The 23,303-nt window shown below is 34.0% G+C and overlaps 2 protein-coding genes across 3 annotated transcripts; one reads left to right on the top strand and one right to left on the bottom strand.

The window, feature by feature from the left end:
• Window positions 1-1,260: 1,260 nt before the first annotated feature.
• On the bottom strand, window positions 1,261-14,329 carry LOC128178548 (uncharacterized). Its single transcript, XM_052845781.1, has 6 exons — window positions 14,003-14,329; window positions 6,981-7,137; window positions 3,688-3,897; window positions 3,474-3,574; window positions 2,235-2,393; window positions 1,261-1,384 (listed from the first exon to the last, which is right to left on the bottom strand). Exons 1-6 carry the CDS (start codon window positions 14,141-14,143, stop codon window positions 1,319-1,321), a joined length of 834 nt encoding a protein of 277 aa, XP_052701741.1. The 5' UTR covers window positions 14,144-14,329; the 3' UTR covers window positions 1,261-1,318.
• Window positions 7,803-12,598, top strand: LOC128178547 (uncharacterized). 2 transcript variants are annotated; one of them, XM_052845780.1, is made up of 7 exons: window positions 7,803-8,249; window positions 9,202-9,624; window positions 9,869-10,254; window positions 10,443-10,684; window positions 10,986-11,289; window positions 11,434-11,567; window positions 11,682-12,598. In XM_052845780.1, exons 2-7 carry the CDS (start codon window positions 9,204-9,206, stop codon window positions 12,283-12,285), a joined length of 2,091 nt encoding a protein of 696 aa, XP_052701740.1. In that variant the 5' UTR covers window positions 7,803-8,249; window positions 9,202-9,203; the 3' UTR covers window positions 12,286-12,598. The 2 variants fall into 2 exon arrangements, with proteins under 2 accessions (XP_052701740.1, XP_052701738.1); XM_052845778.1 differs by lacking the exon at window positions 7,803-8,249 and having other exon boundaries at window positions 8,821-9,624.
• Window positions 14,330-23,303: the final 8,974 nt, after the last annotated feature.

Below are 23,303 nucleotides of genomic sequence, written 5' to 3' on the forward strand. Positions count from 1 at the left end.
AAACTGGCTGTATATCTCCCAGACTCTCTCAATGAGATTCGAGGGAATATGTATACTGACAATGGTTTGCGACCATGGAATTTAGAGAGCAATCTATGTAAAGATACAATTTAAGACAACATGAACATGTATAGTTGTTGTAGATCACTTTGTAAAGAGTGCAAAACCACATGTACGCTTGTCTCCTTGCATACACTCATAGAATTGGTTTACAAACTATAATCGTACACCCGAATGCTATGATTGTTCTGAACGCTAAATGTGTATACCGTATATTCCTTATTTTACGCGAGTACTTGATTCCGCGGTTCCATTGTTTTGTATCAAATCGCGATGATCTTTTTGTTACAATTTCCTATTAATAGTACATTTTAAAATCCTCGAGGGTTGCTTCTCGCGATTTTAAGCGGATATTAATTCCTATAGTCTGTCCCAAGATACATGTATTTATGCAGCACATTTGGACGATTTTAAATAAAAATACACGTACCTGTGAAAGAAGTGAAATTGCAATAGTTGAAAGTGATAATTTCCATCTTTCACTCGGAAAATTTACATGAACGAAAAAAGATTCCTTGCGGAGATTTATAATGGGAAATGTTTACATCTTTTCTCCATTCGGAATACATCGCGCAATTTTACAACGTTATCATCCGGGCTTACTGCAATACAAAATCCCCGTAGACATCCCATTGTTTAGCATTGTATTGAAACCTGATAAGCTAACAGGGGCGTTTCGACTGAGAATTCTTGGAAATTTTCCATACTTTTGAATGAACATCGTTTGAAACCTGAGGCATTTATAAATATCATGCAATAAAGCAAAATGTAAATCCAGGATATCCTGGGACAGAGTATAGCGTTTAATAAGGAATCTACTGTATATATTGGTATTTTGAACAATAGCTCTCGCATTCACTTTCGACTTAAAATTATTATTTTGCTGGCTGACTTTCGTAGCTTTTTAAAAAGATAACCTTGTATATATTTAGATATTTGTGTTTAATGGAAAACTTCCTTCAATCTGTACTTGGACATATGCAAATTTATGTACATGCACTAATATGAGTTATTTTACTTGTTAAAAAATCGTTGTGATATTTCTCTTGTGTATGAAGAGGATGATTTCTCTTCATTTCATGTTTGATGGTACAGATGTATGTGTCAGAGAGAGAGAGAGAGAGAGAGAGAGAGAGAGAGAGAGAGAGAGAGAGAGAGAGAGAGAGAGAGAGGTATTTTAAGAAGAAACTAAGGCTAAAATAGGAATTCGCTATCATTTATTAACATTGCTACATGTATATAAATCAGTACAGCGTGATTAGGCTTTATCCGTGTCCTCCATTCTTCTGATGAGGTATACTCCATCTCTCACGGGAATCATAACCTAAAGTAACACAGGCTCATAATGTCATTATGCAACTTAAATACTTTAAAACTTCTCAGGGTTTAAACAATACATGTATACAACCACTGCCTTTTCTTTATTAAATGATGAAAATCAAACTCAAGCAAACAAAATCTTTAAAAACTCGGCCATTGTGAAGGCCAAAAGGAAATGAGCACGAATTGTCTTCCTTTCAGCGTGCGTATCTCAATTTCTGCAATATCATTCATTTAAAAAATCATAAACCTACACGTGCATTGGGATTAGAATACATTCAACTAAATGTTGACTAAAATGGGGTAGGGGGGTTGTTCAAAAGTTTGCCTCAAAAGCTAGATAAAGGAGGCTTTGGGGGGGGGGGGGGTCATTTCAGGTATGAAGTTGGATAAAGCAGCAATTTAATTTATGATCAAAAAGTGCACAATATCTATGTAAATTATATTTGTGCAACAGCGGTTCAATATTCATAAATTTCGAAAAAAAATTTATTTAAAAAATCATATACCTGAACGCGCATTAGGATTAGAATACGGTCGACTAAATGTTGACCAAAAAGAGGGAGGGAAGAGGAGTTGGGGGGTTGTTCAAAAGTTTGCATCAAAAGCTAGATTAAGGAGGCTGGGTGGTCAATAATATACTATCTTAAATTTTTCAAAAATGATATCTTTAGCTATAAAGTAAAATTTAGTAAAGAAATGTTCTATATATTTTTAACTTTAAAGTTTGAAGGTTTTCCTTTTATCTTCATACAGAACTCTTCTTTAAAGGAGATTAAAACTGTCTGAAAATGGCCAAGACCATCCAGCTCCCTTAAGCCACGTTCTGGCTCTGTGCAGTGGGTCTAACGTACCTTGTGGACATTTTTATCGCGGAGAACCATGTCGTTGAATTCCACTATCGCATCCGAGTTCGATTCATACTTCTCTCCCGAGTACGGGTCTCCACTTTTCAAAACATTATCCACAATGATCGTTCCCTCCGAAGCGAGCAGATCTTTTTCAAAAATCGTCTGTGTGGAATATTTTAATTGATACTAAGCTCAGAAATGATCATGCAAACAAAACTTTTTTTTTTGCTTAATAATGTAGAAAATAACTGATTCTGAAGATGATACATGTACATACTATAGCATTAAACCTTTTATTTGAAACGTCATTTTGAAAACAAAAATTTAAAAAGCAGACGCAATTTTAAGACACTCTGACATTATTTTTTTAAAATTATGAACAAAAAGTCGGTAAATAGAATTTGGGAATAAAATAAATGACAGTGTAATCAACAAATCCAGTTTATGTTAACACTAAATAAGACAGATCAAAACATACTTAACACGATTCTCCAAGAACTATGCAACACTTATGCAAATGATACATAATAAGAGTACTTCTGTTAGGTAGACTCAATTCTGACATTTAATACTGCAAAGGCTACGTGTTCAACCCCTTTAAATTGTAAAAATGGGGCATTTAAATATCAGCGTATTTGTCAGTTGATTAAAGCGCGTATATAGGAATCTAAAGGTCTCCCATCTTCCCAAGTCAAGAGGTTCTGATTCTGGGCGGAGCGGACCAGAAACTCATGACTTTGGTAGATGAAGGTCTCCTGAAAGGGGCCTAACTAGGGTGATCACCCTTTTTTGTATCTTTCTACAAACTTTTTCAAATCACCTAAGATGCAAAATACTGTCAAATACGAAAAATTTAAGAAGGATCTTATATTTAAAACATAAAAGTATTTTTTAAATCAGGTTGACAATGTACTTTAAACCAACTTTTATTCGCGAGCGAAAAATTTTCGCTGCGTTTTCGCAAATATTTCTCGACGGGAACCAGTCCTTGTAAATAACAACACAAGTATGTTTAAGATTTGAACGTGAAAGTTAAGCGTTGCGTACCAGTTTATCTCTGGTAAATCGCGAAATAAAGTCGTCGGGAACAAAAGTTGGTCTTTAGTAAGTCGAAGCGTCCTATACCAGATCCGAGTCCCTTTACCATTTCAAAAGGCAATTGCAGGCACCAGCAAAATTAATGTTACATTAACCCAATTTCATTATTCTTAATATTTCAAAAATGACGACTTTTCAACTGACCTTGTAATATTGAACATATCCTTTTTTATCGGCATCGATGTAAATAACATCAAATTTCATTCGTTTCTCCGCCAAGATTTCCAAGCTGTTTAAAGCTGGTCCTTAACAAAAATAAAATTCACATGATAATTAATTCAGATGTTGACTTTATATGCCATGAAGGTTTGATATTTCCATTTTGATTTATGCCTTTAACTAGATTGTCAATACAAACCTATCATAATTTCGATTTTATTCCCTACTGGTGATCTATCTAGAAAAGATCTTGCCACATCCGCGATGCCTTTGTCAATTTCCAAAGAGACCACTTTGCCGTCTTTAGGAAGCGCTTCCGCCATCGCTAGTGATGAACAACCAGTGTAAAGTCCAATTTCCAGTGCCATGTTAGCCTTGCTGGCACTTGTTATCAGTTTTATTAACTGGGCTTCAAGTGTAAAAAGTATATACATTAAAAAGTAAAGATAAAAAAGTAAAAAAAAAAGTTAATACATGTACAAAATTAACTAATGCGTGAATTTAGTGTCTTCAATAAATGCACTACATGTATAGTAATGCAATAACAAACAAGTAACGAAGATAAAAGGCGTATACCATTCTATTTATCAATTGATTGGGTTGATAATTACCCCCTTATGAGTTAGAGGTATTCCAAGCCAATATGAAGGGGGGGGGGGGTCATATTAACTATGCTGAATAGAAGTATTAAGATTAATGTTTTCATTTCATTTCCCCCTGAATTATTTTCATTGGCCGCCATCTTAGAGGTCAAGGCGAAGAATTCTCCTCATGGAACAACCAATTTCAAACGAATTTGGTATTTGGGTAAAAATCTAAGCAACATCACAATTACAAAATAAAGTAGTTAAAAAAATTATTATTTTTTAGAAACACAGTGTTCTCTACATCAAAATGAAATATTTTAAAATCGGTCAATTGATAAAGACAAAAAAAAAATAACCGTGGAATAATGACTTCCAAGGCAACATTGAGGGAAATAACTCTTGCTTTTAAAAAAGTATTAATGTACCCAACATTTGCACTATAAAAATTCATCATTAAACAATATTGATATCTCCTTGTATCACTGTGAACGACGTTTCATTGTTATATTTGTGCGGTACTGTTTAAAAGTTTTAGTGAAATAGTGAATATTGATCGGCCTTCGTCTTCTAATTCGCTGAGAGAAACTCATTAACATTCATACACTGTCAAAATCGGAAAGTTTTACTCCCTCAAGAACTGCTCTTTTGTGAGAAAATGACGCTGTTTCAGCTGAAATATTTTGCCCTGGATGGAGTCAGACATGTGCCATTGCGTTCAATGTATTCATATCTAGCCAATGACTGGACATTAAACCATGAATAATTATATTTACATCTACCGAGTATAATTCCCTCTATTTCTTAAGGAAACTTAGTTAATTTATAGCTCTATAGAAGCAGCTAGACTGAAATCGACACACCCTGTTTATTGATTGGTCGAAATCTACAGATACCTAAGAAAAATCACGGACTGTACGAAGTAATAATGATGATGTCAGACTCAAAGTCTCACAGGAGACGATTTGGCTGTTTTTTTTAAGCTAACGTACTGACGTACATTAACAGTAATTTAGTGAATTTTACTTACTTGTCATAATCAATTTATTAATTAGTTAAAAGAAATATGTAAATATAAACAATAAAATGCACTTTTTTGATAATTCATGCGGATTATGAAGGTTGCAATCATTACAGAAACAATTCACATAACCCGGGCTATGTATTTTTCTGCAATGTCGCCACCTTCATATCCCGCATAAATCACCATAGAAAGCATTTTATTAAGTGAACCCCGCCCTCATCAAACGGAGTAAGTCACGTACTGCTTAAAGTCCAAGCTCATGTTAAAACGGTTGTGCAATGTTTTTCCAGTGTTTATCTTATTGTTTGATATTTTCCGAGGTAATTTATACTTTTGATTCACAGATGTCAGAGACTGGACTATTTGGTCATATCATTGGAGTAATCAAAATAATTAGCAGGAAGGAAAAATAGGAATTTGGAAAAAATATTAAAGTATGAGGTGAAGCGGAGACTGAAGAAATATCAAAAAAAAATAATAGATTTAAAAAAAACAGGTGATAACATGTAACAGCGGCCGCAAGGATATCTCAAAGCCCGATTTCATGCAAGATCGACCGTGTGTGACGCTTACAAGTCGGGAAAAGCTCTTTGTAAACCGTCTCTTGCCATGGATTGATCATCACTTAAGGTTTTTTTAATGGATATTTTAAATTATCGGTTAATTATCAGAAAAAAAAGAACACAAAAAAACAGCATAATTAGGTTGATAGTTGACGCAAAGTATGTAGTTAGCAGGGATGGGGTAATTGAAAAAAGTATTTGTAATTGAGTGTAATTAATTACATTTTTCAAAGTAATTGAAAGTAATTTGTAATTGAGTCTGTCTTCAATTACAAGTAATTGAATGTATTTAAATACATTCCAAAAATATTGTATATTTTCAATTACTTTTCAATTACATTTCAATTACTTTTCTTCCAAGTTTAAAATATAAAAAAGGTGTCTTATAATGATAAATAGATTTTATACATGTTTGGCATGGACTTTTGTTTATACAATAATTAAATGTCCCATAATGTTTCGTATGTTTATACAGCATAACACACTGCCCAGGGCAATAGGTAAAGATCTAACTTTGTGGAGGTGTGAACACCTCTAATACCCAAGAATCCCCATTGATTTTAGACATAAGGGTGTCAAAATATCTCATTCTTGTGAATTATAGCAATTATTATTTATATACTGATATGCTGTACTGTCGAAAGTTGTACTTTCTGAAAAAACATAGTTTTAATATGTGATTAAAAATTAATTCACTATAGAGAAAATATTTTTCAGAACCAAATATGAACTCAATGGTACTTAATGAATTTAATGTAAAAGAATTTTTTTCTAGAAATTTTCAAGAAATCTGATCTGAACTGAACTATACAACCTTTAAAAACATAACCGTACATAAAGCTCTATATATCTTAATGCTGTTAATATACGTATAAGTTCTCAAGATTTAAAGAAATAAAACTAAAGTATTTGAAATGTAATTAATTACATTTATCAAAGTAATTGAGAGTAATTAATTACATTTTAAAAAATCAATGTAATTGTAATTGCAAGTAATTGATAAAATTGTCAATGTATTTGAAAGTAATTAATTACTTTTCAAAGTAATTGACCCCAACTCTGGTAGTTAGATGAAGTGTAAATAGCATTGGAGAAAAGGGCAATAGAAACATGTATTAAAAATTCTGGTGACCTAAAAAAAATTATACTTGTGATGTTCAGGAAAGCTTCCTTTTACGTTAAAAACAAGAGATTGCAAAATGCTAAACTAGGACATTTCCGACATAAGTGTAATTAATGACGATCGTCACGGGCCTTTCCGACAAGCAGTGAAATGATCGATGTCACATTACAATGTAGACATGTATATATATACGTCTACCTTCATCATTCCCTGTCAACATCCTGGGAGTCGCATAGTATGACACCCTGCCTTCTTTGTGAGCATCTTCCCACGGATAAGCGAAGGTCTCCTTAATCAGATGGTCAAGGGCCGGACTAGGCTTTGTTGTTTGGTCTTCACAATATAGGCATCTTTGCTTTAAAAAGACCCATCTATCAATGCTTCAATACATTCTGAACAGAGAATCTAATTGACTGGATTATGGGTATTGGTCATTTACAAGAAAAAAAAAAAACCACAACAGTTACTCAAAAGATTTTTACGCAAGGAAATAGACATTTAAGTCTGTTGGCCGGACAACTGTTACATATTAATTTAGTATACTTTCATGTTAAATACTGAAATCTGATTGGTTAAGACGCAGTTGATAATCCGTTCTATTACCCTCAGCGTTAGCAACACACTTGGCAACGGGTAACACAACGAATTGTAACATGCACGTAAATTATGCGCGTAGGGTTCGCCAAAGAATTCACGTTGTTCCGAAATAGTTTCTTTACAATTAAGACATTCAGTATAATAAAACAAATAGTGCCTGTTTGGGAGGGTAAGAGCTGAAATTGACACCCCTCGAAAACCATTGTCAACCTCCGCTTCGCGTCGGTTGACAGTGGCTTTCTCGGGGTGTCAATTTCAACTCTTACCCTCCCAAACAGGCACTATTTATATAGTATTCTAGTACATATGTATGTTAACATTTCCGGAACAGGTGAATGAGACTAGATTCTAGAAAACCTGAATAAAGCTCGATGATTCAGGATATATTATATTATTTATTCATAAAGAGCCCGGTACGTTAGTTATAGCAAACCGGCCCTATTAAATGCTTCAAAAATAAAGTGAGATGATTTAAATAATCCATATATGGTTTTAAAGTTTATGATCCCAGGGACAAGTATGCGAAAATATTTGGGCGGATCGTAGCCCTATCATCAAGATATATAATACCCAAACCTATCCGGGATCCGGAAAACAATAACTTTTTCTGATTTTTCACATTGTTTTTTCAAAAATTTGATATGGTCACAAGCATCGGCCAAGACAATGAATTAAACAAAAATGCGTTGACTTAAATGCAAACAATTGATACTGGTTTTATTCCGGCCGAAGGCTGTGGCCACTTTGAATTTTGAAATTTTGTGTCATCAGTCGTCTGCTTACTTTGACGTTTGCGAATCATGGCGAACAGAGTAAGGCAATTCAACGATGAAAAAGGAATATTCTGAGGACACGCGATTCAACTTTAAGGTATGTATTATTTACAAGGAATCTAGATAACACACAACATGACACAAATAATGAATTTTAGAAAATTCCTTGCTACATAATAATTTTATTCATTTGATCAATTGTTATTCTAATGCGACGATCGACTTTGAAACTATATTTAACAGAATCAAATGCACACACACGCATTTATGTCGTAAACATTCAGATAGTGAGTTGTAAAACACATTCTTTAAATGTTACTAAGGTTAATAAATCATGAAAATGCTTTTAATACAAATAAATAGTGGCTTTTAATGCTGTACCCGTAGTCTAAAAATAGAACTGTTTACATTGACAACTACAGGGGCATTCAAAATTGTCTTCCGTGATCTGCGCATTTTTTCGGTTTTGTTGAACACAATTAAAAATAAGTTGAAGTTTTTACATTTTAAAATTCGTCATGAGAGCATCAACCGTTTCCTTTTGAATGCTAGAATATGCAAGAATTGTAAACATAAGATTAAATAAAATCTAGGTTGTTTATATATCTAATAAAAAAAAATCTGTAATCTTTTAAAACTGTATTGATTAACATATTCACACAATCACAAAAAAATACAGCATAATATATTATATATGTGATCACCTCTTTCATCTCATTGTTCATTTCTTTATTTAAATGAGGATATGTTATGACTATGATGAATTCATTAAGAGGTAATTAAATTAAAATCTATAAATTAATTGCGGATCAATAAAATTATAATTTTAATACGTGTATTTCAAATGATGTAAATAATATGCTAATTTTAAAACCAAATAAAATATGATTATTTATGATGATCAAGACTGTCAATACAAACAAAAGAGAGAGAGAGAGAGAGAGAGAGAGAGAGAGAGAGAGAGAGAGAGAGAGAGAGAGGTGTTATTCAAATCAGATACCAATGATTTTTTGATTTTAAATAAATGCATAATTTTGTTTTCTTTAAAGATATGCCTGGTAGTGGTCCTAAGAATTATCCTTGTACACTCTGCAAGAAGCGGACAAAGCCAGATGAAAGGAGACCAGTGAATAAAGACACCAGGAAAATTCTACGAAAATGCTTTATGATAGACTGTGCAGATGGTGTTTTATGCAGAAAATGTCGACACAAGTGTGGTAATTTAAAACCAACATCATCTTGTACAGAGAAGTCACGTGTCCCACCCTGTGCAACTCCCATACAGAGTCCTGTGGGAAAAAGTACTGTTGTGAGCATGAAGAGTCCACCCTCTGTTACTTTGCCTTTACAAAGCACAGCAAATACACATGCCTACTGTGTATTGTGTAGAAGACCTGGTCCCAAACTTGTTGTGGTTCCTGCACAGACCAGGTTCACCTTTTTCCTAGAGCAGAACATTTTGATATCTTCAGGTACCAATTATTTTTTTCCTTTAAGCTTATAAAATTAAAAAGAGAATTAGCTTTTAAATATCTGTACATATATATACTAGTACATTCATGCTTGTCATGGTACATTTATATACATGTATCTACTGTAGTTTTTTATGATTAAGTTTATAATAAATCAATGTAACAAATGCAAATTAAATGAGAATTTGTCTCATATTGTAAACTTAATTTTAAACTCTTAATTTTAAACTCTTCATTTTAACAGGTGCTCGTTGTTGTCCAGTCCACATTGTAAATGACACCATCAACACAGAGTCAATAGAAAATCTGGTTCCACCCAAAGGTACAAGTTTTGTCAACAGGACTACTATCATGGAACTTGTAGAACAACTTAGAGAAGAGGCCCTACAAAGAGGATCCAAGAGAATAGATTTTGATGACCCTTCATCATTGTCAGACAAGGACTATCTCACTTTGACTGGGCTTAGGAAGTGCGACTTTGATGACTTGCTATTGCATGTTCAATCGGCAGACGTAAGACCATCAAAGACAAGAACTGTGAGAACTTGCTTAGCAATTTTTCTGACCAAAATGAAGACAGCAATGGACAATAACATGCTAGGAGTTTTGTTCAACATGTCAAAACCTCAGGTTGGTGAAAAGCTTATTACCCGGTACAATTAAACAGTCAATTGATAAATATATTTGAATGAAGAGAATCAGAAGTGATTCATATGTCAGGTTATACTGGTATGCAAGTTTGTTGGGAGTATATCATGTATTTTTACTAGGTGGAATTCAGGAAATATATACCTCAATATTCAATTTTCTTCACTCAGATAAGGCGAGCTGTATCTTCTATAAGACAAGTTCTGTCCAACAAGTTTGTCCCAAACCACTTGGGTTTCAAACACATCACCAGAGATGCTGTGATAAGTGAGCACACAAGACCTCTTGCCAAGGAACTTTTTTCTCCCACCTTCAACCAAGCCATATTGGTCCTTGATGGAACATACATATATGTTCAAAAAAGTTCACAGTTTTCTTTTCAAAGGCGGTCATACAGTATGCACAAACAAAGGTAAAAAACTTTAGATAGAATAAGTATTGACTTATAAGTATTGTATCAATTTTGTTTTTAACATATATTAATTAAGTTAGATCAGGGAGAAAACATTTGTGTAATCTCAGCACAAAAATTGTTATACATGTATAACGTGCTACACATTTACTGTTAAACAAATATTACATGTACCAGTCATATATGATGAAAAGAATATTTGATCTTTTGAATCATGTAATACAATATAATCCTAATTAAGTCATTATCACAAATATTTAGAAGTAGATATTACTCATGACTTGAAATATTTATTAAACAGACATCTGTTGAAACCAATGATGATTGTCACCACCACGGGGTACATTGTTTCTGCCATAGGACCATATTTAGCTGACGGCAAAAATTCTGATGCCAAAATCCTCAACCATATCATTGGTACAGACACTGAAGAAATCAAAACGTGGCTCCAAGAGGATGACATTTTGATAGTGGACAGGGGCTTCAGAGACTCAGCAGGTGTATTAGCTGATCTCGGTATTCAGATGGAGATGCCGTCCTTTTTACAAAAAGGACATAAGCAACACAAAACTGAAGATGCCAATAGTTCTCGGTTGATTACAAAGGTACATTCATATACATGCACATATTAATTGTGTTTGGTCATTGAAAATTATACATTATATACATGCATATATATCTTATGTACATTGTAATGTATTGGTAAATGTATGGAATGATAAAGTTTTTCTTAACCATGATGATTACAGATAAGATGGGTAGTGGAATCCGTAAATGCCAGAATTAAGACATGGCGCTACTTGGCAAGACAGCTCCCGAATTCTCAAATTCCATATGTTGGGGAATATGTACGAATCATTAGTGCTCTCTGCAACAAATACAGGTGCTCATTAAGCATATTTGTAATCTATCTATGTAGATACAAAACCAACAATATCCTGAACATATAATCTCTAGGTACTACAAAAAATCTTACTGAATTGGAATTTTATTGTAGGCCACCTCTTAGCAGTGGAGATGAAGAGAATGACTTGCAGACAGCTGCAAAGATGCGTCACCTCTCTACACAGACTAATCTGCTGCAGACTGAGGTAGAATCAAATAATTTGCAAAAGAAACGATATGTCTGGAGAAAGATCGATGACGAGAACATTGTTATCCCCGACTTTCCCCAATATACAGAAGAGGAAATCCGGGAACTAACTCTTGGAGTTTACCAAGTTAAGTTGGCGAAACATTACACCCAGGAACACATGAGCCAAGAAGGGTATGAACTTTGGGTCGATCATCACCAACCAGGTCTCCTTGCTGTTAAGATCAAAAGCAGGCATACATCAAGCAAATCCTACCTATGCTGGATTAGATTTGAAGAGGGAGCAGTGACTTCGTGGTATTGCTGTTGCAAATCAGGCGCAAGAGTGGTTGGAACGTGTGCACACATTGCCAGTGTTATATGGTATTTGTCTTTTGCCAGACACTCCCGCGTAAATCTTGAACTAAGCAAGAACTGGTTGGACTCTGTATGTGATGCAGCCATTATTCCTGAGGTTGCTGAGGTTGTTGATGAAAGCGACAGTGAGTCTGAAGCCATGGAGGAATGACATTGAATATATCTAGTTGTATACTGGGGTATTTTTGCAATTCAAGTGTGTTTATTATTTGTTTATTCATGTCCAGATTTGTTCACTTGGTGCTTTTTTAAAACCCTGGAACTTGATGCCACCTTGTTTAAGATGCAAGTATGTGTCCTAAAATTCATTTTTACATGATTTAATATGTGGATGCTTATACATGTGTATTATGCTCTCATCTGTTATTCACTTTTTGAAACATTTATAAATCATAATTGTGTTAAATTGATGTACATGTATAGAATACATTACTGCTACTATAAATAGATTCAAACATTTAACTTTAAGTTAACTTAATTAATTTTGTCATTTATAAATCATAATTGTGTTAAATTGATGTACATGTATAGAATACATTACTGCTACTATAAATAGATTCAAACATTTAACTTTAAGTTAACTTAATTAATTTTGTCAGATTAAAGATTAAAAAGCTTGCATCGTAAATACGTGTACATGTAGGGCATGTATAAGTTATAATGTCATTAATGATGTAGTTTTTTATTATTTCTTTTTTTAAATACAGTTTATTTTGAGGGCTTCACAATATGTCATTTATATCATTGACTTTCACCTGGCATTTATCAAGCAATCCTTCATAACTTGTTATTAATGGCCATATTAGGGTAAATGTGCTTTCATATAGATCTGTTGTTGAATTTCTAGTGCAAAAAGGTCAAATCTGATGCAGAGATGGATTATGTGTTTGTTCTTATTATCTTTAATTGTGAATAAACCTCTTTACAAACACATATATGTACTATTATTACGTGTGGTACTGAATTTTTTGTAAAATCAATGCAGAAAAATGTGCCATGTTAATGAATCCATTGCAAAAACGATGTCAGGGTATGTACATAGATATCGTCACTTTGGAGTGCCGTATTTTCAAAAGTAGTGATAGCTATATATTAATTTAAATATTTTTAGAACTAGCTTTTCATAGACATTATTTTTGCCAGTTCTTATGATATTTGAAGAAAGGGCCAATTTTCAGTACTAACGTACCTGGCTCTTTAACCTTAGGCAATACAGCCCATCAGTTTACAACAATCCATACAATACAATACAATACAAACATCAGACTCCTTGGAGTCTAAAATGGGGGGGGGGGGGGGGTGAAACCCCTCGTCAAGTGTACTACAGTTCCACAACAAATTAAATGCACCAATTATATACTAATTGAAAATACAGTGTTTTAAAAGTCAACAAGCTTCACACATATCTAAGGCACAGTATAAATCTCAAACACACGCCAACACACAAGAGAACAAGTATATGTATTTGTAAGAGTCTATTTAACAGTTTCATGTAACCTGCAATTTCATCATGTACATTAAACACACACACACAGTACGTTGCATAAGTAGGATGGCAGGGGGACCCGGAGGGGGTGTGACGAAATACAAAATATAGATGCAAAATATCTGGACAATGTAGAAGACAATGCCTCACTCTACAACATTGTCCAGATATTTTGTATATATGACTCCACAAAGGTGATTTCGTTATGGTTATTGTTGCTTAGGTGAGCGATGTGGGCCATGGTCCTCTTGTTTGCCCCCCTCACCTCCCGGGGGGGGGGGGGGGGGGGGGGTGGGGGGGGGCTTGTCAACATTCGGATAAGTCTACCCCCCCCCCCCCCTTTCTAACGATGTTACGTGCCAACATACTTAATTTTTCTTACCTGTAACAACTCTACAGCCCTGTTGATTTCAGCCTTCAGGTCCTGAGGAACGTCGTTAAGTTGACTTAGCTCCCTGGCCCTCAGAAGATGGCGGTACACAGGGTCATACGTGTAACTCCTATCATCGCGTCTCTCCGCCATGTCTCAGCAATTTTAATGACTTAGATAAACGTAATTTGTTTCACACTAAATCGATATCCAATTTTTCTGGTTCATAATTTTCTAGACGAGAATGTTCGTACCATCTAGTACAATAAAAGTTTGTTATCATTTGCGCCGTGTCGTCACGCTGTTATATACAGGTAATAATTATATATAGCTCAAAAAAGGCACCGCCCTCTATGTTTATATTCCTCTCAACCTATATGTACATGTAAGTCGCAGGCCTCTAAATATTCAGAGTGTTTATACAGGATTTATACATGCACAGACGTACATGTACATTGTTACTCGCTCGCGATTAAATTATCATCGAATGATTTATTTTATAGATCAATTATCTGTAATAGTGTTAAAGGTATGTGGCAACGCACTTTGAAAATATTACGAACTTTGAAAAAATGTTCAAAGTGCATAATTTTTTTAAGTGCGTTGTAACAAAGGTACGTCATGTATATGTGGCGAATTTGGACTGAAACTTTTGAGACGAGTTTTAGTAAAAAATTTAACAAATGCTTCTTATATAATTAGACGTTTCACAAACTCTAGGCCTATAAAACATGTTCTGTCTTTAGTTTGTATCTCTAAAATAAAGTAATGAAGCAAATAATCAGATCTTACAATTGTTATTCACTAAAAATACTAGTACGCTACATATACCTTTAATGTATGTAAATTTTCATTATAATTGATCAGAAAATAACTCAAAAGTTCAGTTCAGTTTATTTCACTCAACACCATATAATGGTACAAGAGGTACATAAGAAGAACAAACATATTTACATATATACAATATAGTTGTAAAGTTCAAGAAAAAATGTGTTTTCTTAATGTGATATAATCGACTGAAGACATGATTTCATAAAACTTTTTAGTGTTAGGAGAAGAACAGTAATATGTATCTAAAAACTGACTTCGTAATTTACTTAATGCCTTGCATTCTAATATAACATGAAATTCATCACCAATTTTGTTACAATTACACAAATTACAAAAACATTTACTTCTTTCAACAATACCCCACCTTCCTATTTTAACCGGAAGATGATGATTTGTAGTTCTAAACTTAACTAATATTTTTCTTAATTTACTGGGTAACAAGAGTAAGTAGCGTTCACATTCACGTTCACATTGTTTTATAAATTCTATATATAACACCCTTAGTCGATTCCTGAATATCGTTATGCCATTTTTGTAAAAATTGATCCTTTAACCTTTGGTTAATAGTTGTCTTAATCCAACTGGAGTTATAATGGTACGATTCATGATCACACCATAAATTTGAGAGCCCGCATTTATCTAAAACATTTTTTAAAGAGCATAGCCATGGATTAAATATTTGTCCCTTATCAAAAAGAATACGTACATGTACATACATATATATGATTTTGCTTAACTTGTTTTCACTGCTATTGATTATGTTGGCCCAGAATGAAATCATTCTACATGTAAAAAAAATGGTTATATACAGAGGAAATCGTCCAGTTTCACCATATACATGTACCATGTAACTAGGTGTACAACTTTTGTACAAAAGAAACAGCCAGTTTCCCATATATGTTGTTGTTTACAAGTGCACGGATTTTTTTGTGGTGGGCAAGCACAACTTCATGTTGTATTTTTTACGTAATCGTATTTACATGGTATCTTAAACAAAAAATTTTGGGTCAAAAAGTGAGAAATTTTTCAAGACTAGATTTGACAGGAAAATCACTTTCGTATAACAAGAATCCGTAGTTCCGCTATGCCAAGACTAAATGAAAATCAACATCTACGCGCTGTCGGAAAGTTACAATCTGTGACGGCCCAGAACGTTATTGCACGACAATTTGGTGTTCCTAGAAATACTATCCGATCATTATGGAGACGTTTTCTACAATTCGGTAACACACTGGATCGACCGCGTTCAGGATGTCCCCGTGTGCATCTACGAAATCGTTTTCAGAGAGCAACATTGACTGCTCGTAGCATCCCCGGTCTTTGGCGTAAGTGCGAAAATTGTACGTAATCGTTTACGTGAGCATAACATCAGACCTAGACGTCCTGCGTTACGTCCAATATTTCCTCAACGTCATCGAACTGCACGATTACATGGTGTCGGAGACATCCGAGGAATCGATTCCAAGACTGGGCTGGGGTTTGTTCACTGATGAATCAAGATAATTTTACATGTTTTTGGACAGCAGTGACGTCCGCTGGGGGGGGGTTACCGCCAGGATGGGGAGCGTTACTAGGATGTGTGTGTAGTGAAACGTCGAAAATTTGGAGGCGGTAGGGTAACGGTGTGGGGTGGTATTACAGCACACGATATAGGGCCTTTTTTACAGGTAATCGGGGGAAACCTGACAGGCGTTCTCTATAGGTAAGAAATAATTTAACGTCGTGTAATACCGTTCATACGCAGACAACAAAATCCCATTGCCCTACATTACAAGATAACACTAGATAGATTCTAGCTTGTGTTATCAGAAATTCTATTGCCCAGAATGTCGTCGTCCGGCCTTGACCAGCGGTGTCACCAGATTTACCAATAGAACACATTTGGGATGAACTGGTAAGCTAAGACGGCTACGTCGTTTACCAAACCAGTCCGTGACGTTAGACGATTTTGAAGTCAGAAATTGACCAATATTTGGAACAACTTTCCCCAGGCATTTTTGAGCAATTTAGTGTCATCACTGGGACGCTAGTGGCAAACATGCGTCAACGCAAATATGGTCGTACGCAGTATTAAAGGGACATGGTCACAATTTTGGTGAAATTCTATTTTTATGTTTTTATTATTTACAATGCTTTAGAATTGCATTTCTAATGATCAAATGAAATTCAGAGTCATTCGTCTAGCAAGATACAGGGCTCACAATTCTTTGTCATGTAAACAAGGCTCGTGCCCTGTTTTTGTTTACAAAGGTTCAATATACCAGTAAAAATTCTATTTCCACCAGTTTTGTCTATCTTTTTATTTATTTTAAGCATATATAAACAGTTCCTAAAGTTTAAAACATTCGTTTAAGGTTTAAAACTGAAATTATTACTTAAACGTTCAAAATGTAAACAAACTCTTTGTTTACATAGCGAAGAATTTCAAGCTCTGTAACTCGCTTATAACTCAACAAACGGCGATCAAATTTCGGTTGCCTATTAAAAATGCCTTTCTGAAGCATTTTAAATATTAAAATCGGAAAAATCTTTTTTTAACGAAAATCGTGACCATACCCCTTTAAGTTTGTGAATCGCCTTGCAAGTACTAAATAAATGTGTTTTTACCGTCCTGCAAGTGACGTTTTATGACGTTAACACAATTTAATTAAATAAATTAATTCCACATTATTGTAAAAATTTTACATTTGTGAATTATGCTACAAAAAAAATGTATCGCCATTGATATTTTATTTATATCTTTTAAACGTCAAGTTATGCACAGTTTCTTATATTCACTAGTATATATTCACCTGCGAGATAGAGCCAGTTTATGAGTCGTGTGTTTTGCTTTGAATACTAGTAGAACCATCCGACAAAGATCCGACGAATTTTATTATAAACAATCTTGAATGTACATGACATTGCAATTGTCGAACATCTGAAAAATGCATGTTAATTAATCTACTTCTTCTAGAAACGTTTTAAATTTTTAGGATTCGATAATAAATCAGATTTTAAAATAACATGCAATATGATATCTCCTCTTTTACATCAATGGGAAAAAGGTGCTTTTGGCATTTTTCGCTCATTTTGAGATTTGTATAGAATTGAATCAAACACATCTAAAAGTTTTCAAATTTGAAATTTTGAGGTTATAACAAGTTCTAAGTTGTGTTTTTCTGCGTTTATAGTCCAGCTATTTTAACAGAAAAAAAATGCACATGCAACGTCAAAACAATTTTAATGTAAAAGTGACCGTGACTTTGAACCGTAATAAATGTAAACTTTGTACAGCACACTTTATCTATTTATGGACTTCTTGGTAATTCGATATGTCGTTATATGGACCCATATCAAGTGATATTGACCGAAGCGATATAGACTGAGCTTGCGAGGTCAGTATCACTTTTCTGTGTCTTCGGTCGATTTCACTTGAAATGGTTCCTTATAGCCACATATATATTGTACTATGATGCCCATAATAGTTATATCATATAATCACCCGATTTCACAGTCACGTTTCAAATAACTTGTAAGTGAAGTACATTAGCTAAACTCGGACAACCAGATTTCTTGAGCTCTTTGTATAATCATACAAGGCAGAATAATTGTTTTACATAAACTAGTTACGCACTAATGTGTCTTATTAGTACATACAGTGCAGAACCATAGTAACCCGATCAATGCTTTAACAACAGCTGACTTATACACTACTGTATATAGTACGTAAATAAATTATAGAATACACTACAGCCAACGCGGATCCCGTATTTTCCCGCGACGCCGTGATGGTGTTTTAATCCTTTCCGCGATACACCGTCGCGGTATTGTCATCGCGGTGACCGCGGGGCCACGATTTTACCGCGATGGTGTAAGCGTGTTATCTGTATTAGGGATTAAACCAAGAAGGAAAAAACAAGAGCTGTTTTAATTATTGTTCGAATTTAGAGATAAATATTATTAGAAGAAAAATTCATTTTCTTTGAATTGTTTTCTAACAAAAACTTCTGTAAAACTATTGCTGCATGTATTTTGTTAATGTTGTTCAAGTGTCCCAAACATAGCAATATATTTCGCAAATCATGCATATACGTGTACTTGAAAATTAGTAATATCTTAAAGTATTATTTTTTGCATATGATGAGTTGAAAATATGCCACAGATTTAAAGAAGACAAATATTCCACGATGTACTATTATAAGGTCGCTACCGTAGACATCAACTCAACTTGTATGTTTTCCCCTCAATTTTACTCTTATTTAACTCATTTTATACTTTCCGGCCCCTGCCTCTCTCTCTTTCTCTCTCGTTTTAAATAAATCGGATTATATGTACATTTAGGACGATCGGTATTAATTATAGTCTAGGCAACGGTATGGTCAATCATGGAACAATTATCACCTTGCAGGACAAGTGTCACCTGAAGAAAATCCCGTAACACGGGTCCCGCGTCTAATGCCTTGAGCCATTTAAATGACAAAGTAGGTGTTAAAATTATGTAACGCTTGCATATACCGGCCACTTCGGAGTATCGAGAGTAAAACAACAACAGATTATGAATAACGGGACTGCAGTTTGACTTCGAGGGATCAAGTGTTTTGAGAGATCAAGAGAGTAGATTTACTTGGTAATATTGGGGGGTGGAGGATATGGACCGGAACCTCACTTCGAGCACAATAATGCATAATTCAGACAGGTACATTGACAATCAGTCATCCCTGTGTTTACGGGTGTGTAACTATTGCATAACACTTCCTGACCATGGCAGCACCCGAGCTCTGACCACGTGCCGTGAAGAATTTTATTGAATGCTGAGACTCTCTCCCCCCCTCTCTCTCTCACTCTTATTTCAAATAACTAATATTTTATGTGAACTGCTTAAGTACATGTAGCCGTAACGGCATTCTGATTGAAATGCACATACTAGCACATGTTTTCGTAACGGGCGTTTTAAGAAATATCATACCAGGGACGTATACATAAAAGTCCCTGATCATACGCGCCTTCTATCTTTACTACTTGAAGATAAAATAATGCCTGATTCAGACAGGTATATAGAAAATCACAAGTACGGCACAATTTATAGAAAAGCTATCCCTGTGTTTTCGGGTGTGTATAACTATTACATAACACATAACACTTCCTGTCTGTGAGAGCACCCGTGCTCTGACCACGTGCCGTGAAAAATCTTATCGAATGTTGAGACAACTCTCTCTCTGTCTCTCTGTCTCTGTCTCTGTCTCTCTCTCTCTCTCTCTCTCTCTCTCTCTCTCTCTCTCTCTCTCTCTCTCCCCAAAATCAAAATATACAAAGTTCTAAGGAAATTGAATTTTTAAACTTTCTTAATTTTAACATGGCTAGAGAAATGAATAATATACCACATATCGGGTAAAGAAGGTTTTTTTTTTTACTTATGCACACAAACACAAATCTTTGTTCATATGATTCCCAATTGATTCATTCAAACAATCACATTCTTACCATTTTAAAAAGTACAAATACTAGATGTGTATATAAAATTTACTTTAGCTGTGTTCCCAATTACTCTCTCTATTCCTGATTAACATTGATTATAGTCTGTTCGTTAATTGTATTTCAATCGAGTATATCATTAAAAGGTTATTTTATGGATGTATTTTGTAAACACTGTGTTATGAATACGCAGAATAATTTCCTTAAATTTAAATTGAAAAACAAATTTTCATTTGTTTAAAATTAAATTATTCTATCAAGAAAATTTAGCTGTTTGAAAGAACGGACTATATACTTCTATTTAGCGGACCCCAAGTCACACTAATTGCTGCAGGTCACCCACCCTGACGGCAACCACCCAAATTCTATATACACATACTTTATACGTAATGTTACGCAATTCACCTTCCTCTGTTGGTCAACTGACACTGCGAAATTTTAACATGTGATGGATACCCCAAGATAAATGATCATTCATATTTTAAATCCCGGGTTTTGAACGACAAGCATAAATATTTGGGCGACCCACTGAACATCATAATTTTGCTAGATCGGATAGAAAAGTCAATTTTTAAATACACACAATTTTAACATTAGCATTTTCGTAAATTGATTGAACCTTTTTTTTTATTTTAAAACGTTTGATAAACAAGTTATACAAATTATATCAATATCTTTCGTTGGCATGGATGTTAGCGCGAGGGGGTCATCGATATGGGAGAAAGCCGGAGTGCCCAGAGAAAACCCACGTGTTCAAGCAGGCAACCAGCATATCTATTCAACTAATGTCGATCACGGGGATAGAACTCGGGTCGCAGCGGTGATCAGCGAGTGCACTTTAAAACATTTTATATCTACATGTATTTTGTTATTCATTAAATGAGTTCTTTAAATGTATTTAAGAGAAATGACCAAGTGTAAGGTATGTTTTGAAGGTAAGAATTAAATATGAAAGATTGTAAATGAAACGCTAATTAGTATCCCTTTCTCGAGGCCAAATAAAATATTTTGGTGAAGCGTTTATTATCGGGTATATAATTATCAATCAAATTCATTGATAACCAAGAATTGTCAGCGATGAATGTGCCAAGATTAATTTATATGTAACGCCATCGAATATGCAAAATATTATACAAAATTCTGTATTAGCATAATTACACCTTCCTTTTATTTCTCCCACTTTTTATTAAATAATAATAAATTGTAACAATCAATTCCTTTTTATAAAAAAAAAAGGAATATGAATTAATATTCATTAATTCTCTCAATTATGTTTCCCATATGAGAAGAAATTGGGGGAGGTAACTCGCGTTAAAAAAACAAGAATAGTTTTCACCTGGGACTGGTTTCACAGTACCGCGACGGTGTGGCCAAGGTGAGAAGCTGTACCGCGAGAATGCGCGGTTTTACCTGAGTTACCTGTGCTAAACCGCGATCAATTTCACACCACGAGGACTCGCGGTAAATACGTAAACCGCGTTGGCCGTAGTGTATTTATTAATTAAAAAATACATGTAAGATTAAAAGCCAGTTTCACTTATATAAGTGTTAAATGATCCTTTAGTATCTTTTTATGGTACAAGAAAAGTACAAAGTCTTCTATGAGAAGTACTATAGTATTATTAACTCGATAGAAAGAGGTGATATATGGAGGCAAACATTAAAGTTTTAACAGTGTCGAATAGGGTATACACAATAAAATATACTAGTGCAGTACCAGTATCGGTAAGGTCTTGATTACTGGTGTACTATTCGTTGTTATCATGATACATTTTGGAAGATTTTGAGCGATCATAAGTAATGATTACATTTTGTGTTATTTGTTTTAATCCAACTGCATGATCATTGAAATGTCGAGCTATGTTCGGGGTGACTGCACGATTAGCAGGTTTGATTGCACGCACAGATTGCCTATAAACATCTATATAAAATATCAATTTTAAAAATGTACCAGTCCGTGAAAATTAAACCACAATGGATGATCATGAAGGATGATGAGTTCAACGTAAGACGTGTCGTTTATTATACTTCCATCATAATGTACTAATCCGTTTTCATCAATTAAAACCAATCTCAAATTATGTTTTCTTTATAAAATAATAATTTCATAATACACACGCTTACAATTCCATGTAAATAAAAATGATGAAGAGAAATGTGATGATATCTTTTTCAAAATTTTTACCTTTGTACCTTTCCATGAAATCATCAAAATTGATTGTTATTGGGAAAACTCTGAATTCTAAATAATGTTTTTCTGTACAAATTATTCATTTTGGTCAAATTTTGTTTTTCTGTTTTTATTATTTGCAATGCTTTAGTAATGCATTTCTAATGATCAAATGAAATCAGGGTGCCAGTCGTTGAGTTTTATGCAAGATACAGGGCTTACAATTCTTCGTCATGTAAACAAGGCTCGTGCCTTGTTTTTGTTTACATAGGTTCAATATACCAGTAAACAATCTTTTTAAAGCTGGTTTGTCTATTTTTAAGCATAAATAAACAGTTCCTAACATTTTACACATTCATTTTAGGTCTAAAACTGGAACAACTTGGCATACAAAAATGTAATCAATGTTTAGAGTGGAACAAGGACTATATTTTTGGCGTAGGAAAATATCACATGTTGCGCAATTCAGAATTGCTGCAGATTATATATATATAATTAGTCTGTTTTAGCATTTTAAAAACAATAACAATAATGTTGGATTTTTTTGACTAATGTGAACTAATAATATGATACTTGGGTTTCAGAATATGTTTTTAAAATATGATTTGCCTATCAAATAACATTTTTATTAACTTTTTAAAGCGCCCATTCTATACATTGATTTTTGTGAAAAAATCACTAAAATCAGTTTTTCTCTCTTATGAAACGGTCAATATATTAGCTTTTCTATCAATATATATCTTTATATAAAGTCTTCATAATACATAAAAATTAGAAATATTTTATTATTGGAAGCATAAAAAAATAATCAAAATTTCTTCAAAATTTAAGAAACATAGAGGAAATGCGGGCTAAGCA

Source organism: Crassostrea angulata, chromosome 3 (genome assembly GCF_025612915.1).
Source record: "Crassostrea angulata isolate pt1a10 chromosome 3, ASM2561291v2, whole genome shotgun sequence".
In the NCBI taxonomy this organism is placed as follows: Eukaryota; Metazoa; Mollusca; class Bivalvia; order Ostreida; family Ostreidae; genus Magallana; species Magallana angulata.